Below are 14102 nucleotides of genomic sequence, written 5' to 3' on the forward strand. Positions count from 1 at the left end.
CCAGGCCAGAGGCTGGACGTCCTCGCCTTCAGCCTTAACCAGGCTGAGACCCTGGGACACTGAGTCTAATTGCAGAGCTGGGATGAGAATTCAGGCCTCCCCAACCCCATTTAGCGGTAAGCAGTTTCTGAGTTATGTAAACCACTCTCCCTCGGAATGTCAAGTGCTACTCTTGGCCATCATATCAGCAAACACTGGACAGTTTCCTCCTCTGAATATCAATAGCCAACAGGGTAAAACAGTAGAGAACTCAAGTCTGCCCCTCCTGGTAATATTAGGTTAATTCAATCTGGTCACCTGTTTTCTAAGTCTTCCTCCAATAGGGTGTCACTCTGTAGTTATATCCAGATATGACTGTACTTATTTCCTCCAAAATAACTGTAGGCAGAGGGTGATGCTAGAATCTTATATGTCTTCATAATTACTAGTGGCTATAGGATATTTTTCTATTTATTCCAGAACCTTAAGATTTCAGAGATGGATGAAAATAATAATTACCTGGTTATCCCACCTTGTTTTACTAGAAGTGAAAAACTGAAGTTCAGAGAGGTAGAGGGACCTGTCCAAGGTCACACAGCTAATGGTGGGAAGAGATGGGAACGAAAGTTTCTTTTCTTTTCTTTTTAAAATTTTTATTTATTTTTGGCTGTGTTGGGTCTTCGTTGCTGTGCGTGGGCTTTCTCTAGTCTCAGCGAGTGGGGCTACTCTTTGTTGCAGTGTGTGGGCTTCTCATTGCGGTGGCTTCTCTTGTTGCGGAGCACGGGCTCTAGGCCCACGGGCTTCAGTAGTTGTGGCTCACGGGCTCTGGAGCGCAGGCTCAGTAGTTGTGCCGCACGGGCTTAGTGGCTCCGTGGCATGTGGGATCTTCCCGGACCAGGGCTCAAACCTGTGTCCCCTGCATTGGCAGGTGGATTCTTTACCACTGTGCCACCAGGGAAGCCCGGTAACAGAAGTTTCTGACTTCCAGCCCTGTGTATGTCTGCAATTTTATAATGTCATGACTGCTGAACTACTGTTACAAATGAAAGCTAAGAGACAGGTTCTCTTAGACAACTGACCATTGTCTCTCAGACAACAGAAACCACACGGAACATTTCAAGAAACACCTAACAATGATCAGTTTAAAAACTTTCTCATTAAAGCACACATACACCCATGCACACTCACACATATACGTGCACCCCACCCTCTTCTCTGGCTACATTTTACACTCTCCAGGTGTGTCTTGCACAGCGAACAACTTCACAAACAGACTGCTACAACCCTATGCGTCCTTTAAATGAATGCCGCCACAGGAGTCAGGCCTGGAGTACCAGCAAACCCCATCCTCCCGCGTGATCCTGGTGGCCGCCCAGAGGTCGTGGCCCTGCTGGGCTGGCCCGGGAGCTACTGCATGAGATGCCTGACTGAGCAAATCTGCGTCCAGAGCCGAAGAGCCGGGAGGAGTTATCTCCCGCCTTCCCTTCCTCAGGAGGCAGGCGGGCTGTACAGCCACCAAAGGTACGCAATGCACATCAGGGTCTGCAATTACATAAACTTCTGTATTAGTTTCCTAGGGCTGCCATAACAAATTACCATAAACTCGGTGGCTTAAGACAAAAGACATTTATTCTGTCATAGTTCTGGAGGCAAGAAGTCTGGAATCGAGGTGTCCGCAGGGCCATGCTCCCCTCCAGGGCTCTGGGAAGTCTGCTCCACGCTGCCCCCCCGGCCCCCGGCGTCCCCTGGCTTGCGGCTTGGCACTCGGGGCCCTGCCTCTGTTGTCCCCTGGCTGCAATTCCCTCTGCGTGCGCACCTCAACTTCCCAACCCCTCTCTTCTTATAAGGATGCCAGTCGTTGGCTTTGGGGCCTGCCCTAATCTGGTCTGACCTTGTCTTAATGTGATCACATCCGCAAAGACCCTGTTTCCAAATAAGGCCACGTTCACAGGTGCAGGGGGTTAGGACTTCAATGTCTCTTTGGGGGACTCGACCCCCAGCACCTGGTGTCCAGAAAGCTCACTCTTCTGCCCTTGTCTATCCAAGGCACGCATGTGGCTTCACCCTCCTCGGCGAGGTCCTGGGCGGAGCCCTGACCGGCTCCCCAGAGCCAGGGTACCCGTCACACAGGGCCCCTCACCTCCTGCCGTATTTCTGTACATGTGAAGGCTCTCGTCCTACACCTTCAAACTCCTCATTCAGTTCACAACACCCGCAACTTGTGTTCCCTGTGTGTCTCACACCCTGGCCCACACACGCACCGCAAGTGAGGTGTGCGGGGCCGTGGGCTCAGCCACCAGCGCAGGCTCTTTGGCCAGCCCCTGACGCCGTCGAGGAACTTCATAGGAGCAGGACCCCGAGACCTTCCGAGATGAGGCAGAGAGGGAGTGCCGAGGCCATGCAGGACTTCTGGTTTTGAGGTGCCCCTTAACTCCTAAAAGGTTCCAATTTCTTCTTCGTTTATTCCATACATCACTAGGGTTGTAGCCTTCATGTTGGGAGCTGCAGAAATGGGGGTTCTTCTCCCTTTACTGCTGGGGTGCGTACAATGCAGAGGTGATTCCCTCTTAGCGTTAATTAAACTCCAGCATTTGTGCAGAAGAGAGGTCGCCATGGGACCCCCAAGGGTCCTTTCACTTGATCGGGATCGGCTCGCTGCAGGGTAATGTGGCTTCATACACAAGTGTCCGTCTCTGCGGTGTCTGTCTGTCCAGAGGACGGCCCAGATGGCGGCTGCAGGATGACACGATGAGGCTGTCACTCAAACAGCTCCTGGTAGTCGGGCGGCTGTTCCTGCTGACCGCAGGGGTACAGAAGGAGCTCCTTCCCCAGGGAGGTGATGGGCTCCTCCTGTGAAGCAGAGGGTACAGGTCAGGCTGTGCCCAGTGACAGCAGCACAGGTACTAGGTGGCTCCTGAGTCTTATTTATGAGACAGTTCAATAAGAAGCCATGCCCTCCCCACCTCGCCAGAGCACATAACTTCTGGTCTCCCCTCGGTGTACACAAAGCTTTCTTGGCTTAGGCAGCCTTGAAAGAGATTTTTCTTGCCCGCAAACTGCCACGTGGTCTCCCTCCCTCCCGGGCTTGTGCTCTAACTTAAGAGTGTTCTCATGATGGAAAAGAATATATTAAAAAAAAAGAATGTATATATATGTATAACTGAGTCACTTTGCAGTACAGCAGTAATTAACACCACATTGTGAATCAACTATACTTCAAAAATAAAAAGGAGTGTTCTCAGATGTGATCAGAGGGCACAGATTCTGTAGCATCTCCTGCATGCTCTGCCCCAGTGCGTTCTCCCTGAGCATCTGAGGAGGAACTAGGTTCAGTGATAAAGGAAATGCCATTGACAATCCTGATAATCAGGAGGGGTCACCACAGGCTAATCCCCCACTGCTTGTGTCAGTCATTTTTCGTGGAATTGCCTTTCACTGTCAGAGCTGCTGCAGGACCCTTATCACAGAGCCAGTGAAGCTGCGTATCGCTTCACCTTGTGGTACTCCACCAGCTCAGCCAGGCTGGCATGCTGCAGCTGGTCCGCACCCAGGAAGCTGTACGAGTCCGTGGAGGCATCTATGAGGAAGTGTTTGCAGCCATCCTTGGAAAGGTAGGACAGGACGTAGCCCTTGATCCTCTCGCTGACCCGGATCAGAAAGCTGCCTGGCACGCACGTGCTCAGAAGCTCATTCGCTCTCTGTAGTGTGAGAATTCCTGTGGGAAAGAAGAGGTGTTTCAGCCAAATCATTTCCAAAACTCCCCTCTGCTAAATGCAGCCGCATGGATAAAGCTAATAAAAATCTGAGCAAGTTTAAGTCCAGTTTGGACTTCTTAGGAATACGGTATAGTATCATTCGTCGTCTGGTATTTGGTAACTGGGCCGGGGTAGGTTACATAAGCAAATGGATAGTATAAACGAGAGCTGAAACGTTTACCCCTCAGAACACATTTCCACTCGCACACCCACTGACAACAGCACAGGCGTCAGGTGGCTTCTGAGTGTGGTCGGACCCTTGACGGTCGTCCTGGGAGGGTGAGCTCTCCCCAGTTGACTGACGGGGCTCTGTGGCCTGGGAATGATCCTGCTTGATCTGGAACGGTAGTTCTCACCCAGGGCGATGTCTGGAAATGTCTGAGACACTTTTGGCTGTCCTGGGTGGGGGGCTACTTTCCCCCAGTGTGTTGAGGCTGGGATGATGCTAGACCCCCCACCGCGAACAGAAGAGCCTCGCTACGGAGAGTGATCTAGCCCCAAGTGCCGCCAGCGCCGGAGGTGGACACCCCGGTCGGGTGTCAGCGAGTTGGTGACAGAACCAGGACGGGCCCAGGCCTACCCAGTGCCACTGCTGTGGCCACTCCTAAATGATGCTTCCCTTACAGGAATGAAGGTAGATATATAGGGATATGCATGTACATGTGTATACATATATGCTTATCTATTAACATTTATGTCTTCACATACAGTCAAAAGAATGAAACCCTTCATATATATACACATGAGTTTTATACACCTATGTATACATGTGTATAGTTCGGATGCCTCATGAATTCACACTGATTCAGACCAGCCTTTTCCCCAATGAGTCCACACGCATGAGGTTTGACTCGTATTCCCGGTTCCCCTTCTCGTGCCTAGTGTAATTCTTCAGATGAAACAGCAACGTGATGAGACAGCCAGAAAGGGCAGAGACACGCCTTGGCAGGGTGGTGGGGGCGGTGAGCGACGCTGACCTCTGACCTCTGACCTGGGGAGCAGCGTTCTCTGTGCCCTCTCCCACGTCAGCAGATGGGACCCCTCGCCTTCTCCCATGCTGATCCTCAGTATCGATATCAGGACAACCCGGAAAACCTCTTGGTGAAAAGGCAATGGATTATCACAGCCCTTTAGTCCAACATGACTAAAGGTGGTAAAGTTAACTGAGAATTAAACCTAATTATCCAGGGTGAAGCCTAAAATAAAACTGCTTCTATGTTCTCTTTTGTAAGCAGACCTTTATAATAAAGGGAGGATTGGAAATCCGCTGTTCTCCCGCCGCCGAGACCAGCCGACCGGCCCGCCTCCTGCCCCATCCCCCCTGCAGGGCCCGCACCTGACGTCCAGGTGCGTGAGGCTCAGCCCCAGGGCGACGCCAGGATTGGGGTGGGAGTCGGGGCGCTGGACAGGAAATGAGCCTGCCGCCTCTCCTCTGGCCCCAGCTCTGCTGTGCCCCTGCCCCACGGGGCACCTTGTCTGTCCTCTCCAGTCACCTTCCTGCCCTTCCCCGGCGAGGAGCCCCCGGGTCACCTGCTGGGTGTCCGCGTCAGGTGCCCAGGTGATGCCCAGGTGAGCTCCCCCAGCTCCGTCTGCCTGTTTACCTTCTGCACACACCTGGTCCCACAGAGGGCGACTGGAGGCTGAACCAAGGCCACAGGTGACCAGCCTGCCCGGGGCCTACAGGGGACCAAGGTTTGAAGACTCTGGGTCTATCTCTGAAACCAGGGGTATTTTTCACTGACTTCAGAATCTAGCTGAGGGGCTCATTCTGAAAAGATTTCTCTCCCCTCCCCGACTTACTGACAGGCTGACTCTGAGATTCCAGATTACTTCAACAGATGGGACAGATGTTATAATGTATAATGTCTGAATTTCATCAAGATGGATTTGGATTCCTAAAATGAAAGCTATTCTGGAAAATTATACCCAGAATAAGGGAAATTCCTCCTAAAATCAGGTCATATAGTAGCTGTAAATCAAACCACCGGAGAGCCTCCCAGTCTGTAACTATTCCTCATTACACACAAGTCCTGGTGCTGTCTCATCTCCAGAGACACCAGAACTCGGTCCTAATGGGGCCTCCTTCCACTCAGTGGTACCCACGGCAGGTGCAGAAAGCGAATGCTACGGGGACCAGGCTTTGTTCTTTTTGCTTTACAACAGGGTCACCATGCCTGAAGGGCACGCTCTCTTGGTGCACCTGTGATACAGGTCGATGGACAATTTCTCACGATTCCATCAAGGGCAGCGGGTGCCTACAGGGAGGCCTGACTGAGGTCACTGCCAAGCGGGGAGCTTGGTCTGCCCGTAAAGGGAGCTCTTGAATGCAACGCCAAAGCCCAGCATCAGATATTAATCACCACAGACTCGTGCCCCGTGCACGACTCTAAGAAATTAATTCTGGAGCAGTGAGTGGTCTTCCTCCAGTCCCCGAGGCTGTGACACCTCCAGGCCACCTCCCTCGCACCAGCTCTCCTCACACAAGAACCAAACCTGTCTGAGAGCATAGAAGGATCTCCGCGCTCGTGGACACGGATCCATGAAAGCTTCCTTCTGCTTCACCAGTTTTTTGAAACGAACCAGCTCCTCACCCAGCGGTCTATTTCGGAGCTGAATCCAGGCCGGGTGGGGCAGAATGGCGGTGGCCCGGGGGACAGCAGAGGGCATTGTGCCGGGGGAAGGGGCTAAGCTCCCGAGAGCCTGGACCCCCGGCTTGGAGAGGAGCAGAGAGAAAGGTCCCACTTGTCCCGGTCGTCTGCGTGATGCCCGGCGCCCTCAAGAACAGTCCTATTCAACAGAATTTTCTGTGACGATGGAAATGTTGTCTGTGCCGGTCATGTGTGGCTACTGAGCATCTGACATGCGACTGAGGGACTCAATTTTTAATTTTAATTAATTTTGATGTAAAGAGCCAGGCATGGCTAGTGGCTCCATATCGGAGCGCACAGCCCTAAAGCCCTGTGAGTGCAGGTTTAGCGCTCCAGGCCAGGCCCAGGAAAACTGTTTTTGCACAGGAGACGGTAAATGGACCCCAGGAGACCTGAAACAACTCAGAACCCCCCGGCAGGACCCTCACTGGAAAGCCAAGTGACAGCGACTTCCCTACGGAAGGAGGGCAGGTAAATGGGATGCCCTTTGCCGGCCCTTCCTCTGTATTCTCCAAGATTCAGCCCAACAGCGTGAAGCGTTCTCATCTCTCCCTGAGCAATTTGAGGCTCAGGGTCCTGCAGGCCCGGTGAGCACCTGGCCCCATCCCCGCTGAGCACTCACTCAGCCTCTCCAAGGGCTCACCTGGCCCGACCTCCACCTGGGCAAGCGCCGTCCACAGCTCTGAAGGGACCATGGTACATTCTGCTCTGTCTCTCCCTGCCCCACCTCCTCGTGGGCAACGAGAGGGCAGCTCCCACTCCTTATTTATTTTCACAGCCTCAGCACCTGCCACTCAGGATACCCAGAAAAGGTCTAACGAATAATTTTGTCTTACTTCTTTCTCTAGGACACTTCTAGCAACCACTGCCTCTGGTCTGAGAACTGTTACCAAGGGGACAAGGGGTGCACTCAGGTTTCTCCAAGGCACCGCTAGGTCTAACTCTGCTGATACACGTACATCTGTGTGACCTGCTTCCAGTGTCTGGAAAAGCTGTGTTTAATAACCAGACGAAAGATAACCCAACAACAACAGCACTGAGGGTTCTTTGTGTCTGCCTGGCACTCCTCCAGGTGTGCATTCCCTCATTCAATCCTCACGGTGGCCTGAGGAAGAGGCACTGTCACTGCCCTTCAAGGACAAAGGGGAAGGCCCGTGTTGCAGAGTTCCTGACGTGCATAAGGCCTCTCGGGTGGGCCCGGAGTGCTGGCTGGACCAGGTGCCTGACCCGAGGCCAGGATCACACACACCCATCCGGAACACCTGTCCCTGGAGGGCACGTCGGTTCTTCCAGGCAGAACCCTGCAGACTGTGAGTGTACACGTTATCCCCGGGGAGTCTTAAACTTGGGAGAGAGCTCCTCCCTACTTTACACTCTCTGACCCTGCAATATGTAAAGGAAGCACGTTCAGAGAGGCTCTGGGTCCTGCCCTGGTCCTCTGTGTAGAAGGAGACGCACCATGAAGCTGACATTCACCTTTGACGTCTCAGGCACCTTAGGGATGAGGAAAAACGGCCAGAGCTCTTAAAGTATTACTCATAATGTTTCCTTAATAATGCAAAGGTTAAAATTACATCGTTTGTTCTCACTTCATCACCTTAATGGCTAACACTTACTCACCAGGCCTGAGTATGCGTCACACACAGTTCTAAGTACTTTATGTATTTTACCTTGTTCAGACCAGCCCTGGGAGGCAGGTAACGTCGTTATCTACATCAGACTGATGAGAGTCAAGTGCAGGAGTCATGCGACTTGCTGAGGCCACACAGCCGGCTGGTGGGGGACCGGGAGCTGAGCGCAGGCGGCCAGGCCCCAGAGATGCGCTTGTCGCCAGTGCATGTGCCCGCCTCCCCGCACCGGCTCAAGAAGCAGCGTCTAGCCTGCTCTGGCTGTGGCAGCAGAAGTCCAGGACACAAGGCACGTGATGACAAAGAAAGTCTGACAACAAAAGCGTGGACTTAAAACTACTTCTCTAAAGAGTAGAATGCCCCTTTCCAGAAACGCATCCCAAGTAAACCCCCAAGCAGAGCCACTCCCCTTGGTGGGACCCACCCACTGCCCTCTCTCTTGCCTCCGAGGTCCCTCCAAGACCACAGTGGAAACCGCAAGCCCGGAGCGGAGGGCGTCAGTGATGGGAAGTGCGAGGCCCCGAGCGCAGGCAGGCCCTGACCCCGGTGGCCCGCAGCGTCTGCGTGAGGACCCAACTGCATCATTTGAAAAACTCAAGGAAGAAAGGGTTTGGGGTTAATGGACTGTTCTCCGCATTACTGGAATAACATACTAAGCCCTGGGTAATTTATGAGAAAAGCCAGGGTCTCCCAGAAAAAAAACAATGCGTAGTATTCGCTGCAGAAAAGATAGCTCTTCTCAAATCTGAATAAATACTGTAGCTTTCACCTCTTTATGTTTCATCTTCAGGTATTTCAGAAATCTGAACTAACACTACGCAGGCACATAGGAGAACCGCAGAGAGTAATTTGGACAAAGTGCTCTGATGCCTCGTTGTGGATGAAGCTTTGATGCTGAACGGAGGGGACTCCCAGGGCTCGTGGCTCAGGCCCTGCTGGTCCCTCCCAAGGTCAGGGTTTCCCCGTGCCCTCCCCTGCAGAGGCTGGAGATAGGTGGGCCCCAAGCCAGGCATTTACAACTGGCCTCCTGTTTACATTTCAGGGGGCAGGAAAAAGTGGGCTTCAGGCCAGACTAGTCTTCTGTTTGCATTTCCTGAGACAGGAGATAGATGGGTTCTAGGTTAGACAGTTAAAATCAGCCTCCTGTTTGCTCTCCGAAATGGAAGTGACAACAGAAACAGTGTAAATAGCCAGACTTTGCCTCCTGTGGATGCCTGAAGATAACAGTCTTGGCAGGAACAGACAGGGGCTAAACTTTGTTTGGGTAAAGGATCAAGAGGTCACATATTTCCCACCCTTGGGGCAAGGGAGACGCTGCACATGTGCAGAAAGCCTCCTTGGGGGTCAAAAAGGAGAGGGCACCACCCCATAATAGGTGATGCTAAGGCCATCCCATAGGCCTCTGGGCTGGAATCCATCTTGGAAAAAAGTTGCGCACACGTGTTAGGGAGGGTCCTAGGGCAGGGCAGGTGCGGAGAAAGAAACCAGATAATTGGCCAGAGGTGAACAGAGACCCGGAAGAACTGCCCTGTATAAGTGACTTCACTGCCTCTCTACTGCGTTCCTCCTTATTAGGGAGGACGCCCACACCCTTTCTCTCCGGGTGTGCATCTCTGCCTTGTTTCTGTCTTAACTGAACACACTGTTTCCCTGTGTGCTCTCCCACTTGCTGTGCTGTGTCTCTAATAATAAAGTTTGTACCTGTTTTTACGGTTTTTGCCTCTGTGAGAAATGCATTTTTCACCGTGGGCAAGAGCCAGGGGGTGTGGTGGCTAGGATTCCTGGTTTTCATCCGGGGTCCCCAGGTTCAATTCCTGGGCAGGGAACTAAGGTCTCGCTTCACGCCACCACTCCCTGCTGCCTCTGCGAGATCACTGCCTCGCACAGGCACTGACGTCCTCCTGCTTCCGACCACAGCCTCTTCCACTTCATGAGGCAGCCGAATCATAGATGTAAGTGAGGCAGGGTGAATACATTTGGGTGACTTTGGAAAGTCACACAAATCAGTAATTTGTGCTTAAGACAGAAGCTTGAAAAATCACTTTGTGAGAGATGGGTAGAATTTTGATGGCCCCCCAATTAAGAAATCTCTACTCCTCAGCAAAATAGCTGAAGGACAGACTGTCACTTATGGATGCCAGTTTCCAGGTTAATTAAGGTGTTAGCCTGAAAGAAATCTAGGGAGGCTTCTGTGAGACTTTCTCAATGCAACCCATCCAGGTATATACACTCAGCCCTGGAGGACTGTGCTAATGGAGCCTGGATGGCACACTGCAGGTATAATGGAGGAGAACAAACCTGACTCCATATTGGACCTATTCCTTTAGCTCTAACCTTTGTGCTCTGTGCCCTGTGCTTAGTCACGCCGGCTCTGCACCTTTGTAAAAAGGAGTGCTGCCTATAGCCTGAAATATACAGGGTAGCCCATTCTCAAGGCTCTGACCTTTAAAGGTATAACGCTTTCCATTCACATAAGAGATAAAAAGTTGCAGAACACAGAATAACCTTTGTCTTGTTGTGATCTGACCTACGTGACCTATGTGGACAGCTGCAAGAACAAAGGATTCTGACACCAAGAAGTTTGTAATAACGAAGCACACCCCCTCCCCTTTCAGTGTAAAAGCAGCCTGAATTCTAGCTGGGGTAAGATGGTTCTTTGGGACACTAGTCCACCGTCTCCTCTGTCTGCTGGCTTTCTGAATAAAGTTACTCTTCTCTGCCCCAACACCTCATCTCTCAATGTATCGGCCTGTCATGCCCCGAGCAGTATAAGCTTGGACTCGGTAACACTGGGAAGACAAAGACACAGGATTCCTCCTGGACAATCATCTCTAGGGAACTTAAGTTCCAGAGAATAACTGCCTCCACAGAAATGGACAGGATTTACCCCCAATGGAGGATGAAAATTTGGAGGGTGTAGCTAATATGGAAGGAATCAAAATAGTTGCAGTATGAACTGTGTTGGTAGCCCATAGATGTTAAAAGGATTTGCTTTTTAAGTAGCTTAAAATGTAAAGTTTTAAAAAAATGTAAAGCATTTGGAGGGCAGGTTCGATCATATGCCACGACAGCAAAGACATCCACAAGAAATAAATCAGGTGGAAATATTTCATCAACAGTCTAAGCATTTCCATTTTTGGATAAGGAAGCATAAATTACATTTCAGAGGAATAATGATCAGCTATTGATGCATAAAGCAAGCATGTGAATTATCTAACAACAACAGAAGTAATTAGAAATCTCCTAAATCAGAAATCTGTTTACACGTTTACGTCTATCTTTTTCCCACCTTCCCACTCCTAGTTCCTGCTGGTTCTTAAGCTCCTGACACTGTTGCATATTTAACAGGAATAAGAAAATGGACGGAATGAAGAAATGGGTCTCTGGGTTTCTGGATGGACCTTGAAACTTCAGTTTTATTTATTCCTTGGCCCTTTTCTCCAAGAAGTGGTACAATTAATTACATATCTACCCACGTTGGAGACTCACAGCAGGAGACAGAATGAGTGAAATGACTTTGCTCAGAGGGGTGTTAAGTCTGGCCAGGAATGCTCCCCGACACTTATCACCAACTGCACAAACGGTCCAGACCAAAAGGCGCTGTAATAGGGTGGCCACACGCAAGAATGAAATGGATAAAAACAAGGATCATATTCGAGGGTCAAGACAGTCCCGAACTGAACACAAGCATGCGAGGAGATAAGCAGTGAGGAACAGAGAAGAAAACAATCCCTCTTAAGGAAACAAAACCAAATAGACTTAACAACTACAGTACTCAGAAAATTATAAATCTAGAAAAGAGAAGACACTGCTTCAGTGACCCTAGGACTCACTGCCATCTCACCACATCCTCCCTCCTAACCCCACGCTCAACCCTAACTGCTTGTTATGCTGAACTTTCCACACAGCTTCATTCCCTGATTGTGGGGTGGCTGTCCGTTTGTTCTTCAAAATTACTGTCGCCTTCTGGGGTGACCTCCTGGGCTCTAGGCTTTTAAAGGACAGGCCCTAAGTAAATACTTGAGGAAACAGCATAGGACGGTTTTGGCAGTAATTAGGATCTATTTTGTTGAAGTGCTGCCTCCTCCTTGTATGTGATGCTGCTACTCAAGACAATACTTTGTGGTGGGGTGAGGATGATGAGGAACAGAGAGGCAGGGAGGACAGGAGGGGCGAACTTCCAATAGGAAGCTGATCGGTTCTGGTGACAACAGAAACACTGCACCAGGCCCTAAGCACTTCACGCATGTCAGCTGACTTACTTAAAAAACAATGCTGTGGTGTAGATATTACACCCATTTACAGAGGAGGAAACACAACTGAAACCCAGTGATCCATCTTGGAGTCTGGTACTAAGCCTGCACCATACTACCTTTCCGAGCTAGTAGCTAAGAAAACTCTGTGCTGCTTTGGGGCATTAAATTTTTTAAAATCAGTTTGAGATATCATTTACATACAATAAAATTCACCAATTTTAAGTGTGCCGTAGATCAATTCTGACAAACGCATACAGTTGGGTAACTACTACCACAATCATAATAAGATTGCACTTCTGTTACTCCAAACCCTGTGGCCTTGGAACATTTGTATGTCAAATAACTGCTTCTTGGAATCCCACCTGGGAGTGAGCAAAACAGTGTCCAGACAAAAGCGTGCTTTTCCCTTATTCTCAGAGGCAGGGATGGGACAAGACGTAGCTGAATGAGGTCTCTTTGACACTCCCATTTCACCACTGACTGTGAGACTGAGTGACCTCGTTCATTTATCAGAGAAGCAAATCTCTGCGGTATTACTGTTCACTGATTTAAACTTCACAGGTAATAAAAAGCACCACATGGGTGTTCTCACTTGTCCTAGTGCAGATACACTGCGGCTTTGAAGTCAAATAGATCTGGGTGTGAATGCTGCTTCTGCCACCACAGGTGGGGAAAGAACCTACCATCTTAGTTCCTGGGTTCTTCTTCTGTGGAGTGGGAATGAAAGTTACCTTCTTCAAGAGCACAGTGCAATGCTTGGCCCGTGTTAGCCCTCGAAATATTACAGCTCCAACAGAATACTCTGACAGTAGAATTCATAAGAGTTCAACAGTGTTACTGTTCAATATATAAAAACATAACTTCTTTACACCACCAACAACCAATTCTATACTTCAAAAAATCTCTTTCAAAATAGAAACAAAAATTATAAGTACATAGAACTAAAGTCTGGTCTGCTTTTTTTAAAGTGCATGTCGTGTATGGGGAATTTATCTAATGATTTAAAAAGAAATATAAGGAGACATTTACCATGTTCACGGGTGGAAAGATATGATAATATAAAGATGGCAATTACCTCTCCAAATTAATCTACAAATTCAATGCAATTCCATTAAAAATCCCAACGAGAGTTTTAAAACTTGACATTACAAATCAGTGGAGAAAGGAAGGACTATTTAAGGAATGATGTTGGGACAACTGGCCACTCGTATGAAAAAGGATAAGTCAAGCCTCTATACCACATATCATATATAAAAATAAATTACAGGGTGGAGACAAGATGGCGGTGTGGGAAGAGGCAGACTTTGCATCTCCCCACAACTAGGGCACCTGCCCTGATGCCCAAGGAGATGAGAGGAACCCCCAAGCGAACCGGTAGGACGTGGAGGGACTGAGAGGGCAGGAGAAATGGAGGCTGGACAGGACCGGTGCCCCTGAGGGGTGGCTGAGAGGGGGCAGGGGTTCCCACACCTAGAGGGACCCTCAGAGGCTCGGATTTGGGGGATGCGGGCCCAGCGTTACCCCTGCCCAGTTGGCCAGGGAAGTCTGCCCGGCTCTCAGGCCAGGTCCTACGCCCTCAGAGGTCCCCTCCGGGCTGGGTTGGTCCTGGGGACATAGAAGGGAGGCCGGGAGAGAACAGGAGAGGCAGGCGGGAGGGCCCTCCAGGACCAGAGGAGTGGGAGAGGATCACAGGGCGTTTGCTCTGCCCACTGGAGCCTGGGGAGCCTGCTAAGCTCCCAGGCCGATCTCCCACCCTCTAAAGCCCACTCCAGACCACGTGGGTCCTGGGGACATAGGAGGGAGGCCGGGGAGATCAGGAGAGGCAGGTGGGAGGGG

General features: G+C 50.4%; 1 protein-coding gene and 1 long non-coding RNA gene across 10 annotated transcripts in view; one reads left to right on the top strand and one right to left on the bottom strand.

Moving 5' to 3' along the window:
* LOC309651492 overlaps positions 1-14102 on the top strand; it is a 392390-nt gene that overhangs the window by 128934 nt on the left and 249354 nt on the right. The window lies entirely within an intron of this gene.
* Positions 1591-14102, bottom strand: part of SH2D4A (SH2 domain containing 4A) — a 72354-nt gene continuing 59842 nt past the window's right edge. For all 9 annotated transcript variants that reach the window (XM_082444256.1, XM_082444259.1, XM_082444255.1 and 6 more), the window contains 2 exons: positions 3474-3694; positions 1591-2829 (listed from right to left, as the gene is read on the bottom strand). In XM_082444256.1, coding sequence (XP_082300382.1) covers positions 2737-2829; positions 3474-3694 — 314 coding nt within the window. In that variant the 3' untranslated portion in view covers positions 1591-2736. The remainder of the gene's footprint in view (positions 2830-3473; positions 3695-14102) is intronic.

This window comes from Balaenoptera physalus (assembly GCF_965194825.1).
Source record: "Balaenoptera physalus genome assembly, chromosome: 21".
Lineage (NCBI taxonomy): Eukaryota > Metazoa > Chordata > Mammalia > Artiodactyla > Balaenopteridae > Balaenoptera > Balaenoptera physalus.